This window comes from Podarcis erhardii, assembly GCF_964252035.2.
Source record: "Podarcis erhardii genome assembly, chromosome: 7".
In the NCBI taxonomy this organism is placed as follows: Eukaryota; Metazoa; Chordata; class Lepidosauria; order Squamata; family Lacertidae; genus Podarcis; species Podarcis erhardii.
The window spans coordinates 71,501,464-71,521,838 of record NC_138511.1 but is presented as its reverse complement, the minus strand read 5'-3'; the positions used below and the strand labels follow the sequence as shown (position 1 = coordinate 71,521,838).

The window sequence follows — 20,375 nt, the reverse complement described above, 5'->3', positions numbered from 1 at the left end:
GGAGGATACAGTCCATTAGATAATGGTCTTCAATAATATCTTTACCATTTACAGGCAGATATTGTGATTCTCAGGAGCAGCAAGCAGCCGAATACAGTCACTTTGGCTCAGAATGGCTCTGATATGCTTTGGCCAGCTATTCTGCTTCTCCTCCAGACAGGGCAGACCCAAGACATTTTGACACCGAAGGCAAACCCAAGGAAAGGTTGTGAGTAAAGATGTACATCAGGAACAAGGACTACATTGAGATCTGTTGCCCCTTGGATCTTGTCGCCTGCGGTAGTTGCCTCACGGCTGGACTGCTCCTGCCTCCAGCGGAATATGGGGTTTGTGGAGGGAAGTACAGCACTTGCTTTCCTTGCAGAAGATCCCAGTTTTGATCCACAGGTTCTCCAGATGAAGGATCTCAGGTTGAAGAGGGTGAGAAAGAGACTCTGCCCAAGACTTAGGAGAATCGACTGCTGCCATAGTCTTCACCTAAAGAAGGAGCATCTGCAACAAAATGTTGTGGTGTGGATTGCTCCTGTTTATCATTCTAGCCAGCCATGTTCTCTTCTAGGAAACTCCATTCCATTCCTTCTCGCCCTGCTTTTCCATTTCCTCCTCGGAACAGACACTCAGTATTCGTAGCCACTGAGCATGCTCAGTGCTCACTGAGCCGTTCTGGAGATGTTCTTTTTCCTCCTCAAAATCCCTTTGTAAATAAGGGTGCAGAACAGGAGAGGTATGGGGAAGTCTTCAAGTTTGTATGATCTGTGTTTTTTCTTTTTTTTTATGTTGTATTGTTATTTTTTCTTGTTATGTTTATGTTGTTATGTTTATGTTGTGAAAACTTAATAAAAATTATTATAAAAAAAAAAAACAAAATCCCTTTGTAACCTCGTCTTCCTCCCAAACATACCAGTACTTCTCCTCTTGCTACTCAGCCAGCCCATTGTGGCTCTGCAATCCTGTTGGCACTTACCAGCTGAGTTTGCTATTAAAGGGAGCAACAGTCCCATGCTCTGACTCATTGTGACATAATATACAATGGTACCTCGGGTTAAGTACTTAATTTGTTCCAGAGGTCCGTTCCTAACCTAAAACTGTTCTTAACCTGAAGCACCACTTTAGCTAATGGGACCTCCTGCTGCTGCCGCACCACCGGAGCACAATTTCTGTTCTCATCCTGAAGCAAAGTTCTTAACCCAAGGTAATATTTCTGGGTTAACGGAGTCTATAACATGAAGCATATGTAACCTCCTGAAGTGTATGTAACCCGAGGTACCACTGTAGTTGCATGGAATCAGCTCCTTCTACCTCCTAATGCACTGAACTTTCTCTCTTGAGACCAAGGCTCTCTGCACATGTTTTAATTCATTCTCTCTCTCTCTCTCTCTCTCTCTCTCTCTCTCTCTCTCTCTCTCTCTCTCCCTCTCCCTCCCCAAATAAGTGATGCACAACTCCTAATGTAGGGAATGCAGGAGTTTAAAAACAACAGCCACGCCAACTCAAAAAGTCGCCACTAATGTCCTCCATTTGACCTGCCTGGCTCTGTATACTTTGCTCATGCCAAACAAGCATGGACAACATTTCTATTACTCCTATTTCTAAGACAAGGGGTTCTTGAAAGCAGAAAACACTTAGAAAACCATTAAGCCCACTGGAGTCATCAGAAAGTTGTTCAAGGTTGCATGCAGTGGCTGGAACAGGCCCCTATCTATTCATTGTATGCCATCATCTATTTAGTGTCTATCTGCATTTGTCAAAGAAAGATGCTCATTACTGCCCATCCTTTCAAAACCAATTTTTGCTGACATCAGTAAGCTAATAAAGAACTGCCTGCCTGGGTCTCTGAGTAGGCAAAGAAGGGGGGGGGGGGACCACACATAATAGATTGTTCTTCACTTATGCCACCAATTGGATTAGGAACATAATTCTGGCTTAATTAATTAACAAATTTGATGTGCCCAGCAAAACAGGCTGCAGTCTCGTAAGCATTGCTCCAGGTCCCAACTGAATCCTTTCAGAAGAGTAACTTAGAGCAGGGATAATCATATGAGTTTATTTGTTTCTGCCATAAGCCGTAACAACATTACAAAACGATGCCCAACCTCGCACTAATAAACAGCATGAACACACAAATTATACAGACACACACACACACACACACACACACACACACAGTGGTACCTCGGGATACAGACGCTTCAGGTTACAGACTCTGCTAACCCAGAAATAGTACCTCAAGTTAAGAACTTTACCTCAGGATGAGAACAGAAATTGTGCGGCAGCAGTGGGAGACTCCATTAGCTAAAGTGGTACCTCAGGTGAAGAACAGTTTCAGGTTAAGAATGGACCTCCAGAATGAACTAAGTTCTTAACCTGAGGTACCACTACACACACACACACACACACACACACACACACACACACACACTGGCCCTGTCATTAGGCAGAATGAAACAGGTGCCTTAGGTGGGTTCATTGTAATTAATTCCAAATATCAGTTCCTGGAAATCACATGAGAGGAGAATGCTTTTGTGGCTGGGTTCTGCTTGCCTCCCAAAGGCATCTGGTTGGCCACTGTGAGAACAAGATGCTGGATTAGATGGACCATTGGCCTGATCCAGCAGGCTCTTATTTGCTTCAGTTTGTTGGTTTGTTAGATTTATAAACCACCCTTCATCAAGAAAACTCAGGATGGTTCGCAAGATAAAACGTGAGATAAATCCACAAACAGATAACTACAACAAAAATCAACAAAGCAATAGCCCCTCCTTCTCCCACAAACCCATTTAAACGGCTGTAGAATATTAATCAGCCAAAGGACTTGTTGAAGAGGAACGTTTTTGCCGGGTGGCTAAAGAGTCATAAGGAAGGTGCCAGTTGAGTCTCAGTGGGGAGACCATTCCACAAATGGGGAGCCACTGCAGAAAAGGCCCATTCGCGTCTTGCCACCGTCCAGACCTCATGTGAAAGAGGCACACGATGAAAGGCCTCAGATGAGGAACACAAGAGTCTGGGTCGGTTTATATGGGGAGAAGCAGTCCTTGAGCCATTGAAGGCTTTATAGGTCAAAACCAGCACTTTGAATTGGGCCTGGGAGCTAATTGGCAGCTAGTGCAGTCAGGCCAGAATCTTCTCATGCTCTTGTGTTTTCTTTGTGTTTTTCAAAACTGATATATACTTGGAAATGTGCAGTGTTGTTGCTACTATTAAAATGAGGCTGCATTTTAAATTGTATTTTAACCCGTATTTTAATAAACTGGTTTGTTTGTTTGTTTCCCCCCCCCCCATTATGTTTTATTGTAATTTTATTGGTGTTAGCTGCCCTTAGCCCGGCTCTGGCTGGGGAGGGCAGGGTATAAATTATTATTATTATTATTATTATTATTATTATTATTATTATTAACATTTCACGGTTCTCTAGGGTTTGAGGTAGGAGATGCTCCCAGCCTTACCTGGAGATGCCAAGAATCGAACCCAGTGCCTTTTGCATGCAAAGGAGGTGAGCTGTGGGCCTGCCCTCTACAGATCTCTTCTTCCAATGGAATTGTTTAAATAATAAATATTATTATTATTATTATTATTAATTTCTACCCCGCCCATCTGGCTGGGTTTCCCCAGCCACTCTGGGTAGCTATTAAAAATATTAATATTAAAAAAAAAGTGTGCACTGCTTTAAAATCCCATTAGTGGCCAATACCAATGATGTCACTGAGTCTGCCTCCTTGAGATTATTGGAAAGGCACTAATCGGCTTCTTACTTTGTCCAGCGACCACATCAGAAGGGGCACGTCGATACATGCTGCTCGATAAACAATTGCACTGGAAGCCTTTTAATTCTCTTAAGCGGTATCGCCACCTAGGAGAGACGGACAGGACAGGTCATGCTCACCACGTCATGTGATGAGAGCACAGCAGAGGAATCAGCTTCAAGCAGGAAGTTGCCTGCATCTGAGTGGCAATGGGGCTTTAGAGAGGTAGCACTGAATTTAGAGCTGAGAGGGTGGCCCAAGAGATTGACCGATCACATCCTGTGCTTGCAACCAGGCTGGGATAACACATATAACTGTGGGCTGCCTGCAACTTAGCAGATTGCAAGTCACACCTGGCCACACCAGAAGAAGAGAAGAGTTTGGATTTGATATCCCGCTTTATCACTACCTGAAGGAGTCTCAAAGCAGCTAACATTCTCCCTTCCCTCCCTCCCTCACAACAAACACTCTGTGAGGTGAGTGGGGCTGAGACACTTCAGAGAAGTGTGACTAGCCCAAGGTCACCCAGCAGCTGCAGGTGGAGGAGCAGGGAAGCGAACCCGATTCACCAGATTATGAGTAAGGCCAAACAAGAGGTCTACAGAAAGAGAGACTTTTGATGGGCAGGTCTATTCACATCTATTTGCTGTCCAGATGCTTTTTGCATACATGGAGATTGAACATCTAGAGTGGGCAATCACCTCACGCCCTCCTTTTGAACCTTCAGAGAAATCAGGAGGGCTGAGACTGTTCTGAACTATCCAGCAAGATAATATCTTGCAAAATTGGTTCCTTCCCCAGTATAGAAAGCTACTTTGACTGTTATGCAAAAAGGACCTCAGCTGCCCTGTGTTTTTAGCACACTTTTAGCAAAACACACCATGGTTCCTTGTCCTAGGTTGGTGCTACCCTCTAGTGTTCATGAGAGTGATAGCAGCCTTTCTTGCACAGCTGTAGCTCAAATCTGCCTTCTAATAATGATGGCCTTTGAAAAATCCAAATTCATTTTGGACATTGGTTATGGGCACTGACAAGGAGGTGGAGTCTGAAATCAGGGAAACCCAATGTAACCCTAAAACCATAATACATCTAATGTCCGTTGTTATAGCAAAAGATATTACGCCAAATTTGTGCACACAGCACTAAACCATGGTTTAGCATGAAGTGACAAGTTGTGACACAGCCCTGGCATGATTAGAAGCTTCCACTTATGTTTTAGATTAACCAGAGTTTAGTGTTGCAACCAAATCGTAATCTCCAACCTGCTTTGCAGAAACAAAGCTAGCTTCTCAAGCAATGGTCAGAAATTGGCTCAGTTCAACAAACCAATCAGTGGGGAACATTTTTCAGCCAGAGGATGGCATTGCTTTCTGGGTACCCTTTGTGAGACCCATGTGCTACTGGTGAATGGGACCACAGGCAAAATTATTATCGGTGTTCAAGGACAAATTTCAATCAAGCAAAAACACCTGGGATAAGAGAGGTGTGTGGCTTGGGCAGAGTTCCAAGGGTCAGAAAGAGAGATTCGGATGTCCACATTCAGCCCTCAGGCATGAAGTTCCCGGTCCTGGGGTAGTCTATGAACTGAGAAGCAATGCCGCAAACTCTGGTGGCTTGGGCACCTGCACAGGCTGTGCTGAAGGTCTCCAAGGCCAAATGAGACTCAGATGCTGCCCACATGTGCTCTAATGGGAGCGAGAGCATCTCCTGGTCTTCAAGCAAAGACTGGACAGCCATGGACTTCCTGCATCAAGGCAAGGGATGGTCTCAGCAGGTTACAAGGTCTCCTCCAGCCCCGTTACTCTGAGCTTCTGGTGTCCTTCACCACACAAAGACATAATTAATGGGCTGCCTTTGCCACAAGGTCACACGCCTAGATGCCTTTAATAGAGGAATTGGACAAGTTTGTGGTAGAGGATAAGCCTATCAAAAGCTATTGGGAGCTTTTAATATTGTTGTATAAGCACTTTTAAGAAGTTTATTGAATTTTCTCCTCTTTGTTATCTGGTGTTAACAGATTTATTTTTTAGCCATTTTGTATTTTATGTGGTTGAGCTACAATAGATGACACCAACATTAATAATGATGATGATGCTTTCAGAGATCATTTTTGTATACAGTGATGAATGAGAAGTCAATAACAATGCAGGGAGGGAAGATGTCTCTCAAAATCCTGTATAGGGTTGTTGTTTTCTGTTTGTTTTTGCTGTGATTTGGAGTCAGTTTAAGGATGACCGAAATGAAATGTGGATTCTTCCATCCTTGCCATTAATTTGATTCTGAACTGATTTTAGAATGTATTTCAATTAATTGACTGCGATTTCATGTAAATTGTGCTATTTTTACTGTTATTAGCTGCTCTGAGCCCGGCTTTGGCTGGGGAGGGTGGGATATAAATTTAAATATTATTATTATTATTATTATTATTATTATTATTATTATTATTATTATTTTATTGCAAGCCCTCTAGCCAAGAGCAAACAAATGTTCCTTCAATCTCTTGCTACCAAGTTTGGACTACTGGTGCCCACCATTTTGCAAAATGTCTCACACATGCAATACTCAACAGAACCTCTCCTCCAATCCCAACTGCAGCCATTGTGTTTAAGAGCCAAACCCTAACAATTCAATCTACATCGATGAAATGCCAGCTTTACTTTTTAAGAAGACTCTCTGGAAAAGACCCTGATGTTGGGAAAGATTGAGGACACAAGGAGAAGGGAATGACAGAGGATGAAATGGTTGGACAGTGTTCTTGAAACTACCAAAATGAGTTTGACAAAACTGCGGGAGGCAGTGGAAGACAGGGTTATGAAGAGTCGGACACGACTAAACGACAACAACGAATCCTACTTCTTCCATGGGAATAGGTGGCATCAAGTCTTGTCTGCAGAATTCCAGCGCTGGTATATTTTTTGCTCAAGTCTGTTTGTTTATTGAAAACTCCCAAGTTACACAAAGTTGCATATCAAAATAAACAAATTTATCCAAAACAAAGAGGTATTCTTGCGATAAGGCAAATTGGCAAACCCTTTAAACAGAGACATTCAAAGTTATTCTCATGCTGAGCATTCTTTAGAAAAATAACTGGTCGGCCAAACTTTAGGGCCTTTTGCAACATGCTTAGAGGTCATCATGAGCAGCAACAACCTAATCTGTACTGCCCCCCCCCAGCAAAGAAAACCATAATGACATGTGTGTCAGGTATCACACACAAGTGGACCCATTTCCTTTGTTTAACATATTCTTTGAGAAAAAGAAACAGGTGAAGGCACAAGTGTGGCAGATCTGCCTAGATGCTGAAAGAGCAAAAAGGGATTACGTGGACAGTTTCAGTGCCCATTCGGACCAGAGCCCACATTTCAAGTAAAGGAATGAAGAGTCTCCTTTGTTAACCCCTTCATCATAGCAAGACACACTTCTTCTTTGCATAGCACAAACGGTGTGGCACTACAGACAGCTTTCAGCTGAAGTCGCGATCTGGAAGCACAATGGGAGCTACCAAAGTCCAGACGTACAGGAGAAGCCCAGCCCAGCTGGAAGAAATCTTCACCCAGACCGCAGTCCAAGGGCTGGTCAGCACCTGGTTGTTTGCTTCAGGTCTGAGGAAAGAACACAAGACACAAATCAAGTCTCTGTATTAAGATTGAAAAATATTGCATCCCGCATCAGGCTTGCTATCACTTGCCAACAATGTCCCATCTCAAGTGCAGATATACATTATGGGTTTCCCTGCCCTCCCAGTTACTGGGTCATCACAACAACCCTGTGAGGTAGGCTAGTCAAAGAGAATGAGTGACCCATTGTCATGCAGTGGGGGATTGGAACCCTGGGTTTTCTCGCTGGCTCTCCAAGAGGTATCTACACAGTTTCCACTTCCAAGTGTTCAGGCACACATTGCAACTAAAAGCGCTCGGAAGAGCAACGTGTCGGCAGTTCCTTGGACACAGCCCTCAGCTCCCCAGCTGCATGTTCCCAAAAGATCTCTGTTTCTCGGTCTCTCTCACACCAACTTGAAAAAAAGCAAACACTTTTGCTGGCAGGGAAGAAGGTTTGTGTGCACAGGCTTCAGCAACGGCCATGACGCTTTCAGCATTTTGCAAACGTGAGCACGGGCTCCAAAACACTGGCAACCCCTGACTTCTACACACTTGGGACAGCGAGCGATGTGGCCTTCAGCAGGCTGAACATCCTGCCCCCTTCCTCCTGAACAAAGCCCGTCGTGGATAGCTCAGATTATTCTTGTATTCTTCCTGCGCACAGTTGAACATTTTTTAAAAAGAAAAAATTAAGGCAGCATCTGTGCACAGCTGGACTGCAGCTGCTATCTAGATAGGGAGCTGATGCAATACTGTTTACAAGTCCCCCAAATGCAAAGAACACCACAGCAGCTTTGCAGAAAGCCCAGATCCATCGGACAACTCCGAACTCCGAACTCCACCACAGACCTATTTAAGAAGGGATATAAAAACCAAATTGTTCTTTATCTTCCAGACAACTTTTGTCTCCTCTGCCTCCGGTAACATTGCATAAGGTAAAGGTAAAGGGACCCCTGACCATTAGGTCCAGTCGTGACCGACTCTGGGGTTGCAGCGCTCATCTTACTTTATTGGCCGAGGGAGCCGGCGTACAGCTTCCGGGTCATGTGGCCAGCATGACTAAGCCACTTCTGGCAAACCAGAGCAGCGCACGGAAACGCCATTTACCTTTCTGCCGGAGCGGTACCTATTTATCTACTTGCACTTTGGCGTGCTTTCATAATGCTAGGTTGGCAGGAGCAGGGACCGAGCAACGGGAGCTCACCCCATCACGGGGATTCGAACCGCCGACCTTCTGATCGGCAAGTCCTAGGCTCTGTGGTTTAACCCACAGAGCCACCCGCGTCCCTGGTAACATTGCATACTAGGCCCTTAAGATGACAATTTAGTTTAGGCCTTTAGAATTAATGTAAATACAGAAGAGCAGCCTGCTGGATCAGGCCAATGGCCCATCTAGTCCAGCATCCTGTTCCCACAGTGGCTGCCCATGGGAAACCTGTGAGCAGGACCAGAGCAACACTCCCCTCCTGTGGTTCCCAGAAACGGGGATTCAGAAATATGACTGCCACCAAACATGCATAATAGCCATTGATAGCTTTCTCCTCTGTGAATCTGCCCAGCCCTCTTTTAAAGCCATCTGAGCTGGTGGCCAAAACTGCCTCCTGTGGGAGTTCCACAGTTTAAATGTGTGAAGAAGTACTTTCTTCTGCTGCCCTTGCTGGGCCTGGAAGGAGCCTTTAAAAAAGTCCCATATGCTCAGAGACTTTGCGCCTGTTCATTGCGTGGATATAGGAAGCCCAGAACACTTGTGCTTTAGATGTCCCTTTTATGAAGAGGCACGTAGTAAGACCATCGATCTCCTACTGGTGAGGCTTGCTGCCCTCCTGGAAAAGCAAAAATTCAACCTTTTCCTGTTAGGCAAAGATCATAAGACAACCCGGATAATCGCCAGATTCTGTGTACAGATCTGTAGGCACAGACCAACCCCAACTCAAACTAGTTCGTTAAGAAACTCCCCAAACTCGGTTCCATGGGTGACTCGGCGTCATCTCTCTGCAGTAGCTTATCTTAAAGTTTTAAGTGTCTATACGCTTATCGCATTTATAAATTTTAAAATTATTGTTGTGCATTGTTTAAATTGTTTGTTTTCCTTCTGGGATTATACCCCCAAGTGTGTTTTATAAACAGGTCTCTGACCATAATAAATTATCTATCTATCTATCATCTATCTATCTATCTATCTATCTATCTATCTATCTACTTTCTTCTGCCTTTTATCTATTAGAGGAGAGCCAGGAGTCCCTTCTTTCCTCCACGAAGCACTTGTGGCAAGCTGTGTCTTCGTGCTTTGCTTGCTGCCTCATGGTTGCAGTTGCTTCCTACGCCTGTCCTTGCAAATGATCTCGGAAAAAACCCTCTTGAGTCAGTTTTCATTCAGAAAATGAGCACTAGAGAGAGTGGAAGGAGGGGGGTTTCGGGAGAGACGTCTGCTGTCACAGACCGGCTTCCACCGTGCCGCCAATCTCACCAAGACAACGAAACGTTCAGAGTGAAGGCACTGCAGAACACACTGGCAGGAGTACAGGTCATGCCTGGTGTGATGGCAGTGAGTCATGGGCTATAAATAGTCAGGTCTCACAGCTGGGGATGGGAGGGGCGCCAGGTATGTATGGGTGTACAGTCAAGCAAGGCAGAGTTTGAAAACTCCAAGCAGGGATTCTGCAATGAAGTGGGGGGAGAACTGTTTCACAATGGCCTCTCCCTGGAGCACATGCATAGGCAACTCTTCCCATCTGCTCCTCTAGACTTCATGGAGGTCACTCTCTCCTTTCTCCTCACCAAAAAAAAAGTGCTTGATCTTGGAGAACTGATGCTCCATCCTTGTTACCTAGGCAACAGTAGTGGGCAAAGCAGAATACTAGAACTCTCAGAAGAAGAAGAGACCAATTTCTATATACCCCATAAGCCTAGGAAATTCTATCTGTTCCACCTGTATGTGTGTTCATTTGTCTCTCTCTTGCTCTCTCTTTTACTTTAGGGATGCCCTGCTGAAATTTTGCTTCTTAATTAGATAGGCCTTTGGCAACTGGGTGGAAATGATGTTGACCCCCAGGCTGCTATGGGGGCAACTGGTATTTTAATGTGTTTCCTTGCAATTTAACTATTCTGAAAACTAGCCTGTTTTCCTTCCTTTGTATTTTATAATCATATTTTTTAAATGTTGCAAGCTTGCCTTGAATCCCAACTTGGGAGAAAGGTAGGCTATAAATACATGAAATGAAAAAATAAAATAAAGACTATGCCAGCAAAATGTGCACAAGCTGGAAAAACCCAGCCAGCCACATTCTGCATTTCCAAAGGGTCTTCAAAATGCAGCCTCCTTCTAAGTAATCTCAACTGGGAAGGAACCAGACCAGAGAATTAACATGGAAGGGTCATTGGAAGCATTCTAGACCATCTCTTCCTCAGTGTAAGATCTACAATGCAGATCTTGCAACAGTGGCATCCCTGACATGATGGCCATCCAGCCTCTGCTCAAGGACCTCCAGTGAAGGAGAGCCCGCCACCTTTCTAAACAGCCTGCTCTCTGTTTCTCATTTTCTGGGACTGTGTAACCGATCCAGCAGAAACCCAGATACTGAAATGAATCAGTTTCAGCCAGATCAGGTGGAGAAAGCTCCGGATTGCCCCAGGTTGCCCTGGTTTAAAACCCTAATAAAACCTTAGGGTTGGTTCAACATCGATTTGGTGCCCAGATCAAGGTTTGGTCAACCCCCAAATTAGAACAGTTCTGAAGAGCAGTATTGGGCCTGGGTTAGAGGTGGACATGCACGCCCCTATTTTATTAATTTTATTTTTTAATCAAATTTATATACTGCCTCATTGAAAAAACAACAAACCTCAAAGTGGTTTACCTAAAAGATAAAACAATAAAATTATAAACAACTATCATGCTAAGACGCTGAAAAAATTAAAAGCGAAAACAAATTAAAACTCACATCAACTTTCTAAGCGCCTGGGTAGGCTTGTCTAAACAAAAGCGCTTTTAGCAGGTGTTAAAAAGAGTACAGTGAAGGCATCAGCCCGATATAAATAGACTTGGAGTTCTAAAGTGCCACACTAAACAATGTGCCATACTATTTTCTTTTAGCATTTCCCCAAAGTCTGTTTTCCTGCAGATTTCCGCCCACCAGGCTCTGCTCCTGCCCTTGGGAGCAAACAGAGAACAATTCTGCTCCCTCCTCCTGCACGGGAGCGACAGTTGCACTCACCTGTACCAGTTTGTGAGTGTCATCATGATGTAGAGAGAGGCCAGGAAGAGGCAGATGTGGAAAAAAGTGTAGTTGTACGTCACTCCATCCTCTTCGTTGTCATAAGCCCGGCGCGCCTCGCCTTCAAAGCCAGCATTGCCCCCTTCGATCATAGCTGGGCTCTCCTCCGTCAGCATCATCCTGTTCACTTCGACGTGGTCCGAGGAGCGGATGCTGCAGGCAAAGCAAGGAGAAGAACATCAGTTGCATGCCCCTTCATCCCTCGCTATGTTTTCGGTGCTGTTTTGAGTGCATATGCATACACCACTATGTGCCTGGAAATATATGTGTGTGTGTGTTGTTAGGAAAGATGGCGCCCAATACACTTCTGCTGCACCAGTGGACGTCCGTGCCGATCGAAAACTTCCCTTAGCTCTCTTAGCATAGTCCTAGCAGAGTTCAGCAGCGGGAGAAACTGTTGCCTTGTGTGTGGATAATAAATCAGACTGAATGCAGGCTTCTTGCTTATCTCCACCAGTCTTTTAATGAGTAGAAAAACATCGTAAATTAGCCCGGCGAGAGAGCGGCCATCCTTTCGCCTCTCAGCCAAAAACGAAAGAGAACTCACACACAAAGAAAGATTCCCGTATGTGAACATAACCACGCCTCAGAATGTGAGACGTCACACAGAACTGTTTAACCCTGTAAGTTCTGATTCTCCTCACATGTGTGTGTGTGTGTGTGTGTGTGTGTGTGTGTGTACACACATTTGGGTTGCGAACATGATCCATGCGGGATGCACGTTCGCAACCCGCAGTGGACGCAACCCACAGCGGTGCTTCTGCGCATGCGCAAAGTGCAATTTAGCAACCCATTCCGGTACTTCCGGGTTTTGGTGGGTACGTAACCCAAAAAAACGCAACCTGAAGCGTCTGTAACCCGAGGTATGACTGTATAATGTTATGTTTATAGACAGCTGTGCGCACAGCTTTTCTTCAGTTAACAGGGGAAGGGATTTACTACTCGTTGCCAGCAGGGGGAGACTGGAAGCTAACCTAAGCTCAATGTACTTTGAGTCTATCATGCGCAACATCAGCAAGCAACCAGTTCTAGGCGCTATCCTGTAGGCAGAATATACATAAAGTAGAATAGGCTCAGACAGGCTGATGTGCAAGGTCTGAAGGGTTCAAAAGCCTGGGACTCTTAGAAATAAGGATGCGAGCTGAGGCTATGCTTGTCAGACACAGAGGCTCATTCTAGAATACTTTCCTCGCTCACAGCTATATAGAGTGGTCTTCCTTCTGCAATTCTTTGTAAGCCCTGGGGTGGAGTAGTCTATGTTTAAACCACAGCAGCTTAGAATCCTGTTCTTGGTCAAGGAATGGCTCTGCCACAGGCATTACAGGTGCCTCTATCTAGCTGTCTACTGTGGGGTAGCAAATAAAGTGCTTGGAAGATATTCTTACTCTTTTTCTCCATTTATGTTCTACAGTGGTAGCTTGGTTCTCAAACGCCTTGGTTCCCAAATGCCAAAAACCCGGAAGTAAGTGTTCCAGTTTTCAGACATTTTTCAGAAGCTGGATGTCCAATGCAGCTGTCGGCTATTATTTCAAGGGCGCCCACACCAATCAGAAACTGTACCTTGGTTTTCGAACATTTCGGAAGTCAAACAGAGTTCCAGAATGGATTAAGTTTGGTGCTTTCTTTTTATTTTGCATTTTTGTTTTTGAGGCTTTTTTGGTTAATTTGTTTTTGTGACTGTGTGGAACCCTATTCAGTTACTGATTGAGTGAGTGAGTGAGTGAGTGACTGCGGAAATGGTAAAAGCCCCTCATCCAAACAATGACTATCATCAGTGCAGGTGAGAAAATAAATTATTTTTAATTTTCATCATCTACAATACTGTCTTATTTATTTTATAGTAGAGTACATTGATTATTGCTTTCACTTTATGGATCAATGGTCATGTTAGAAAGTAAAATTCATGTTAAATTGCTGTTTTAGGGGTTGTCTGGAATGGATATATCTGTTTTGCATTACTTTCTATGTGAAAGTGCGCCTTGGTTTTGGAACGCTCCTGTTTTGGAACGGACTTCCAGAACGGATTAAGTTTGAGAACCAAGGTACCACTGTATTTGAATCCAAAGCAAAAGCTCCAACAGCTTCATAAGTCTCCATTGCTCATGTATTAAGATGCCTCATATTAAGTCAGTCCTTTGAACCATCTAACTCTCTATTCTCTATACCAGGGGCCTATGGCAGAGCTGGAGAACCTTAGGCCCCGGGGCAGAACATGGCCTTCAAGACACCTAATAAGTTAGATGAGTTTGGTTTCTAAATGAATATGGATTCCTACCTTATGAAGAATGTGCAGAGGATGAAGATGACCAATCCCACAATGCTCGGTGCATCCCACCACTGAGTTGGTTGTCCACCAGCAGGAAGGGTGCTGGTGCCATTGCCCTCCATTCGGATCAGAAGGGTCGGGTTGCAGTATTTGTCTGCAAATGAAAAATGGACAAACATCTCAAACAGGTGTGGGGAACCTTGAACTTTGCAGACGTTGCTGAACGGCAGATCAACTTCCTTCCAGACACCCTGCACACAGGAAAAGCACACTCAGAACTTCTCACCCCCCTGAAAATAAATCACATATCCTTTCTGGGGAAGTATTCTACACTGTCAGGTCTGCAGAGATGAGACTTCTCATCAAACCAAGAACCTGCAAAGGCAGATCCTGTGGGCTGCTGTAGAAACAAGGCATTGCCCGGCTCTCCCATATGTCAATAGAAACAACAGGCTGAGCTACAACAAGAGGGCATGTCCTTCAAGCCAAGATAAATATGTCTCCGGGGAAAAGAGGGAACAAAATCCTAAGTTTGAACAGGGAGAAATGTCACCGTGACATGGAGACAAACTGGCATCAGTTCCATAACACGCACACAGTGAATGAGATCCAACTTGGAATCGTCTCTGGGGTTTTTTCTCATGATACTGGGTTGAAGTCTGTCTCATTGCTTTTGCCAAAGCCTCCTTTTAAGGAGGGGAAAGGGGGATACTGGTCCCAGACTTGCAGACACAGTCATCCGATTTCTGCACATGGGGAGAAAACAGCAAGGAAACAAGCTTGTAAGTGGACACTTCCCCAAGAATAGTGCCACAACAGTTAACTCAGTCAATGTGGTTTTATTAAGAAAACTTAGACCAGGGAGGATAGGGATATACTAATTGAGGGGTACAGAGTACAAATACATCCTTTCAAGCACCAGCTACTGGTGTGGAATGTAAACACTGGGATACAGTTCAACTGAAAGTGCAGTGGTACCTTGGTTTGCATACATTTTGGATTATAAACATGTCAAACCCGGAAGTGCGTGTCCCGGTTTGCAACCTTTTTTTGGATTACGAACAATTTTTTTTTGAGGCCCCATTGGCAAAACCGCACCTTGGGTTACGACCTGTTTTGGTTTACAAACAGACCTCCAGAACGGATTATGGTTGCAAACCAAGGTATTACTGTACTCATGTCAGCACATAAGAACAACAACAACAACAACAACAACAAACCTATGGTTACGTGAAACATACTCAATACACAAGACATAACATACTTTTGAATAAATAATGTATACAGCGGTACCTCGGGTTAAGTACTTAATTCGTTCTGGAGGTCCATTCTTAACCTGAAACTGTTCTTAACCTGAAGCACCACTTTAGCTAATGGGGCCTCCAGCTGCTGCCGCTCCGCCAGAGCACGATTTCTGTTCTCATCCTGAAGCAAAGTTCTTAATCCGAGGTACTATTTCTGGGTTAGCGGAGTCTGTAACCTGAAGCGTATGTAACCTGAAGCATATGTAACCCAAGGTACCACTGTACTATTCATTGTATCAAATTGTAAATTTCAACGGAAGTCTCATAAAGTTCAACGAAAAAAGCAGAAGACCCAGTGGATCAGTTCATTCTCTAGTCAGTTCATGCATAAGGTCCATACATGTATAAGTATCTATTCCACCTGTCTGTTCTTAGAGTCCAATAATCCACATGAAGGGTTGTTACAGTTCCACAGAATCCTTTCACAGAGTCTAAGACAAGGATTTCCAGAATATTAGCCTTGTTTCGCCATCCTAGGAAATCCTTGTCTTAGACTCTGTGAAAGGATTCAGTGGAACTTCCGTTGAAATCTACAATCTGATACAATGAATAGTATACCTTATTTATTCAAAAGTACAGCTGGTTATGTCTTGTGTGTTTATCGAGCACATGAGAAGAGCCTGCTGGATCAGGCCAGCCAGCATCCTGTTCTCATAGTGGACAGGCAGATACACTAATGGGAAACGTGCAAGCAGGATCTGACCACAAGAGCACTCTCCCCTCCTGTGGTTACCAGAAAGTAGTATTCAGAAGCATGACTGCCTCTGACTGTGGAGGCAGAGCAGAGCCATCATGGCTAGCAGCCATCTGTAGACCTCTCCTGCATGAATTTGTCCAATCCTCTTTTAAAGCCATCTCAGTTGATGACTACCACCACCTCCTGCAGGAGCGATTCCATAGTTTAACAATGCACTGCATGAAGAAGTAAGCGCAAGCTTGCACACAAATATGCACAGAAGTGAACACAGGAAAACCAGATCTCTGTTACCCACGTGCACATTTACAGTGGTGTGTACACAGCGGCAGGCATGCTTAAAGATCAGGCAGAAAAGGAAAGAGCCTTTTCAGTGGTGGCTCCTTAATTGGAAAATGTGCCTAGAACTTAGTTCAATTAGTCTTAGGGCTTTTTTTAAAAAAAAAAAAAAGTCCAAGCCTTCCACTGAATTTAGAACTTATAGCGGCTTCCCCTCTTTGGTGTTTTCCTTATATTATTGGACTACAAATTCCATCAGCTCTGATCCAGTGGTGATGGGAATTGTAGTCCAGGAAGAGCAGGTTAGGGAAGGCTCTTATATGGCATTCTCATTTTTCTCTGCAAACTCGGTTTTACTATGGTTTTCATTTGCTTGTAAACCCTTTTGGATCTTTTCCTTCCAATGGTTTTTTTCTTTAAAAAAAAAAAGCAAACCAAAACCAGGATACACAGTATTAAGAATAAAAGCAAATGAAATAGTTCATGGTTGGGAAAATGCTACTTACTTGGGACATTTGCCAGGGCCGACCAGGTGATGAACATAGTATAGAGTGTAATGATGGAGGCTTGCAGCAGCCCTGAGTGAGGCTGGGCATCCTGTGGAGGAAGAGGAACAGCTCCTGTTAAAAGTACCGAAGAATATTTGGTGCAAAAATCAGGGCTGAACGAGGCACAGTGTTAAATGCTTCTTTGCATTTAACACACAGGGGAGGCTATTGTGGTCTTTAAAATAAAACTGCATTAGCTAGCGCTTTTAAAAATATAAAGAGAAAAACATAATTTAATTCTTTCCTCCCCTAGCACCCAAGTGTGTGTGTGTATGTGTGTGTGTGTGTGTATTTTAAATACTAGCTTTTGGGGCAGGGTGGAGCAGAGCCTCAGGACTTCAGCAGGGGAAGAAAAGGTTAAATTCCCTGTCCATGACTGTTCTGATCTTTTTAATTAGCAGTATGTGCACACCCCAGTTGATACTCTCTCTCTCTCTCTCTCCCTCGCTCTGTGTGTGTGTGTTTCAAATGCAGAGACACATCTCAAGTCATGTCTACTTAGGCCAGACATCCCCAAACTCGACCCTCCAGATGTTTTGGGACTACAACTCCCATCATCCCTAGCTAACAGGACCAGTGGTCAGGGATGATGGGAATTGTAGTCCCAAAACAGCTGGAAGGCTGAGCTTGGGGATGCCTGACTTAGGCCTCAAGACATTATATATATATATATATATATATATATATATATATATATATATATATGCTTTCGTAGATTTTCACGGGTACAGGAATGCAGGTTTTGGTGTCCTCGGGTGTCTTCCCGTGTAAAAGTTGGGGTGTCTAGGCGACGTTTCGACGAGGTCTCACTCGTCATCTTCAGGCTGGTGCTTTCGGCTTCTTGTTACTGGAACAGAGCTCTGTTCCAGTAACAAGAAGCCGAAAGCACCAGCCTGAAGATGACGAGTGAGACCTCATCGAAACGTCGCCTAGACACCCCAACTTTTACACGGGAAGACACCCGAGGACACCAAAACCTGCATATATATATATATATATATATATAAATAAAAACTGGGGTTGTCTTATAAACTAGTTTTTCATTGCACTGTGTTGCATCTTTCTGATACACAAGCCACCTAGTGTGAGCTTTGCTCCGAAGGTGCCCAAGTTAATAGAATGTCAGGAAGTGTGGCATCATGGTTAGAATGCCAGACCAAGACCTGGGAGAGCTCCACAAAGTTCATCAGTGAGTAGCCTTGGATTCTCAATTAGGCATTTTACCTGGACCTTGGGCAGGATGGAAACCACGGACACAATCACACAGAAGATGAGGTTAAGGCTGATGAGTGCCTTGTTTTCTGTACAACCGTCTGCCTTTGTGTAATACACATAGAGCAGCACCACCGCAGCGATGGAGACAGCGTAGAAGAGGAACGTGAAGATGAAGAGGGCTGAGAAAAGAAAACGGGGGAGATGTCGATAAACAGCTCACCAGTAAACCAGGGGACAAGTAGACTTCCACCCACTGTTGGATTAGAACCTCTATCAGCTGCAGCTGTAGCATGGCTGATGGTCCAGAATAATGGGGAAGTTGTAGTCCAACCACATTTGGAGGGCCACAAATCCCACCCTCCACATTTGAATTTGTTTGTTTGTTTGTTTGTTTGTTTGTTTGTTTGTTTCCCACCCGTCTGGCTGGGTTTCCCCAGCCCCCCTGGGCTGCTCCTAACAGAATATTAAAAACACAATAAAACATCAAACATTAAAAACTTCCCTAAATGTCTTCTAAAAGTCAGATAGTTGTTTATTTCCTTGACATCTGATGCGAGAGTGTTCCACAGGGCAGGTGCCACTACCAAGAAGGCTCTGCGCCTGGTTCTCCTAACCTCACTTCTCACAGTGAGGAAAATGCCAGAAGGCCCATGGAGCTGGACCTCAGTGTCCGGGCTGAACAATGGGGGTGGAGACGCTCCTTCAGATATACTGGACCGAAGCCGTTTAGGGCTTTAAAGGTCAGCACCAACACTTTGAATTGTGCTCAGAAACATACTGGGAGCCAATGTAGGTCTTTCAGAACTGGTGTTATATGGTCTCGGTGGCCACTCCCAGTCACCAGTCTAGCTGCCGCATTCTGGATTAACTGTAATTTCTGGGTCACCTTCAAAGGTAGCCCCATGTAGAGCGAGTGCAAGTGGGAGATAACTAGAGCATGCACCACTCTGGCGAGACAGTCTGCGGGCAGGTAGGGTCTCAGCCTGCGTACCAGATGGAGCTGGTAAACAGCTGCCCTGGACACAGATTTGACCTGTGCCTCCATTATATTAATTCATGGTCTTCCAATAGTATTGGAGAAGTGAGAAGGATGGAGAAGCAAGCCATGTTCTCACACACACACACCAAATCATGTGTAGGGGAACCATCAGGTAAGAGGCTCATCCAATCCTTTCATTTCCCAAAACTTTTCTCTGTTGCGTATGCTGTTCTTGCAAGTTCTCTTTGAGCCAATACTAACGGCACCATCCAATGTACGTCTACTCAGAATTAAGTCCAATGAGTTCAATGGGTGTTCCAAAGTAAGTGTGCATATGGACAGGTGTAGCAGACATACACAATCCTCCAGATTGCACCGGACTCCCAACTCCCATCAGCCTCAGTCAGGGTTGCCAATGGTCAGTGATGGTAGGAGATGCAGCCCAATGACATCTTGAGGGCAACAGATTCCCCATCCCTGCAGTAAGAGGGATGCTTCCCAGATGGTCAGAGGAACCAGATTTTAAAACAAAACCATGCTGGTTCCTTGCCCTGATCCAAAGTCTCTCCCCATGCAATGGAATGGAGTGGGAGCTTATCTGTTTGCAGTAGGACAAGTCTGCGCATTGCTTTTTAATTTTAAAAAAGTGAGGGGAGGGATAACAAAATAAAGGAGGGGAAAACATGGCACTTACAATAGAAATCGGGACAGGATCTCGTTACACTCAACATGTTTGGGAGGGGTTCTTGGTGGGTCTGATTATACCCTCATTCCAGTATACCTGAAGGAGCGTCTCCACCACCATCATTCTGCCCAGACACTGAGGTCCAGCGCCGAGGGCCTTCTGGCGGTTCCCTCGCTGTGAGAAGCCAAGTTACAGGGAACCAGGCAGAGGGCATTCTCAGTAGTGGCACCCGCCCTGTGGAACGCCCTCGCACCAGATGTCAAAGAGAAAAACTATGATACTTTTAGAAGACATCTGAAGGCAGCCCTGTTTAGGGAAGCTTTTAATAGACTATTGTATTTTAATATTCTGTTGGAAGCTGCCCAGAGTGGCTGGGTAAACCCAGCCAGATGGGCGGGGTATAAATAATAAATAAATTATTATTATTATTATTATTATTATTATTATTATTATTATACCCACCAAGTTTGATTATAACTTTTAAAAAAAAATATTTGAAAGAGGAGGATCCACAGTGACTAATCAGAGCCAGTACACACAGTTTATACTCTGCACTGTTTGACATATATTTATGTTCTGGGAGTGGCTAAGAGAGCAGAAAAATACAGCACTGATAGAAAAGTATAGCATACTAGGGGCTCGACCCCTGCATACTTCACTCACCAACCCTTGCCAAATTCACCCCTCCTCTCAGACCAAATCTCAGCTTGCCCACTCCCAGCTCCCTCCTCCTTGCCCTCCAACACTGCTGCGGTGGCCCAGGAGCTCTGAGAACCCTGTCTGCTATCTTGCTGT

General features: G+C 44.5%; 1 protein-coding gene across 1 annotated transcript in view; it reads right to left on the bottom strand.

Annotated features, from left to right (window-relative positions):
- Positions 1 to 6,651: 6,651 nt before the first annotated feature.
- SERINC2 (serine incorporator 2) overlaps positions 6,652 to 20,375 on the bottom strand; it is a 30,570-nt gene continuing 16,846 nt past the window's right edge. The window contains exons 6-10 of the mRNA XM_081869242.1: positions 17,926 to 18,095; positions 16,660 to 16,750; positions 13,886 to 14,030; positions 11,551 to 11,763; positions 6,652 to 7,342 (exon numbers count right to left, since the gene is read on the bottom strand). Of these exons, the coding sequence (XP_081725368.1) occupies positions 7,204 to 7,342; positions 11,551 to 11,763; positions 13,886 to 14,030; positions 16,660 to 16,750; positions 17,926 to 18,095 (758 nt within the window). The 3' untranslated portion in view covers positions 6,652 to 7,203. The remainder of the gene's footprint in view (positions 7,343 to 11,550; positions 11,764 to 13,885; positions 14,031 to 16,659; positions 16,751 to 17,925; positions 18,096 to 20,375) is intronic.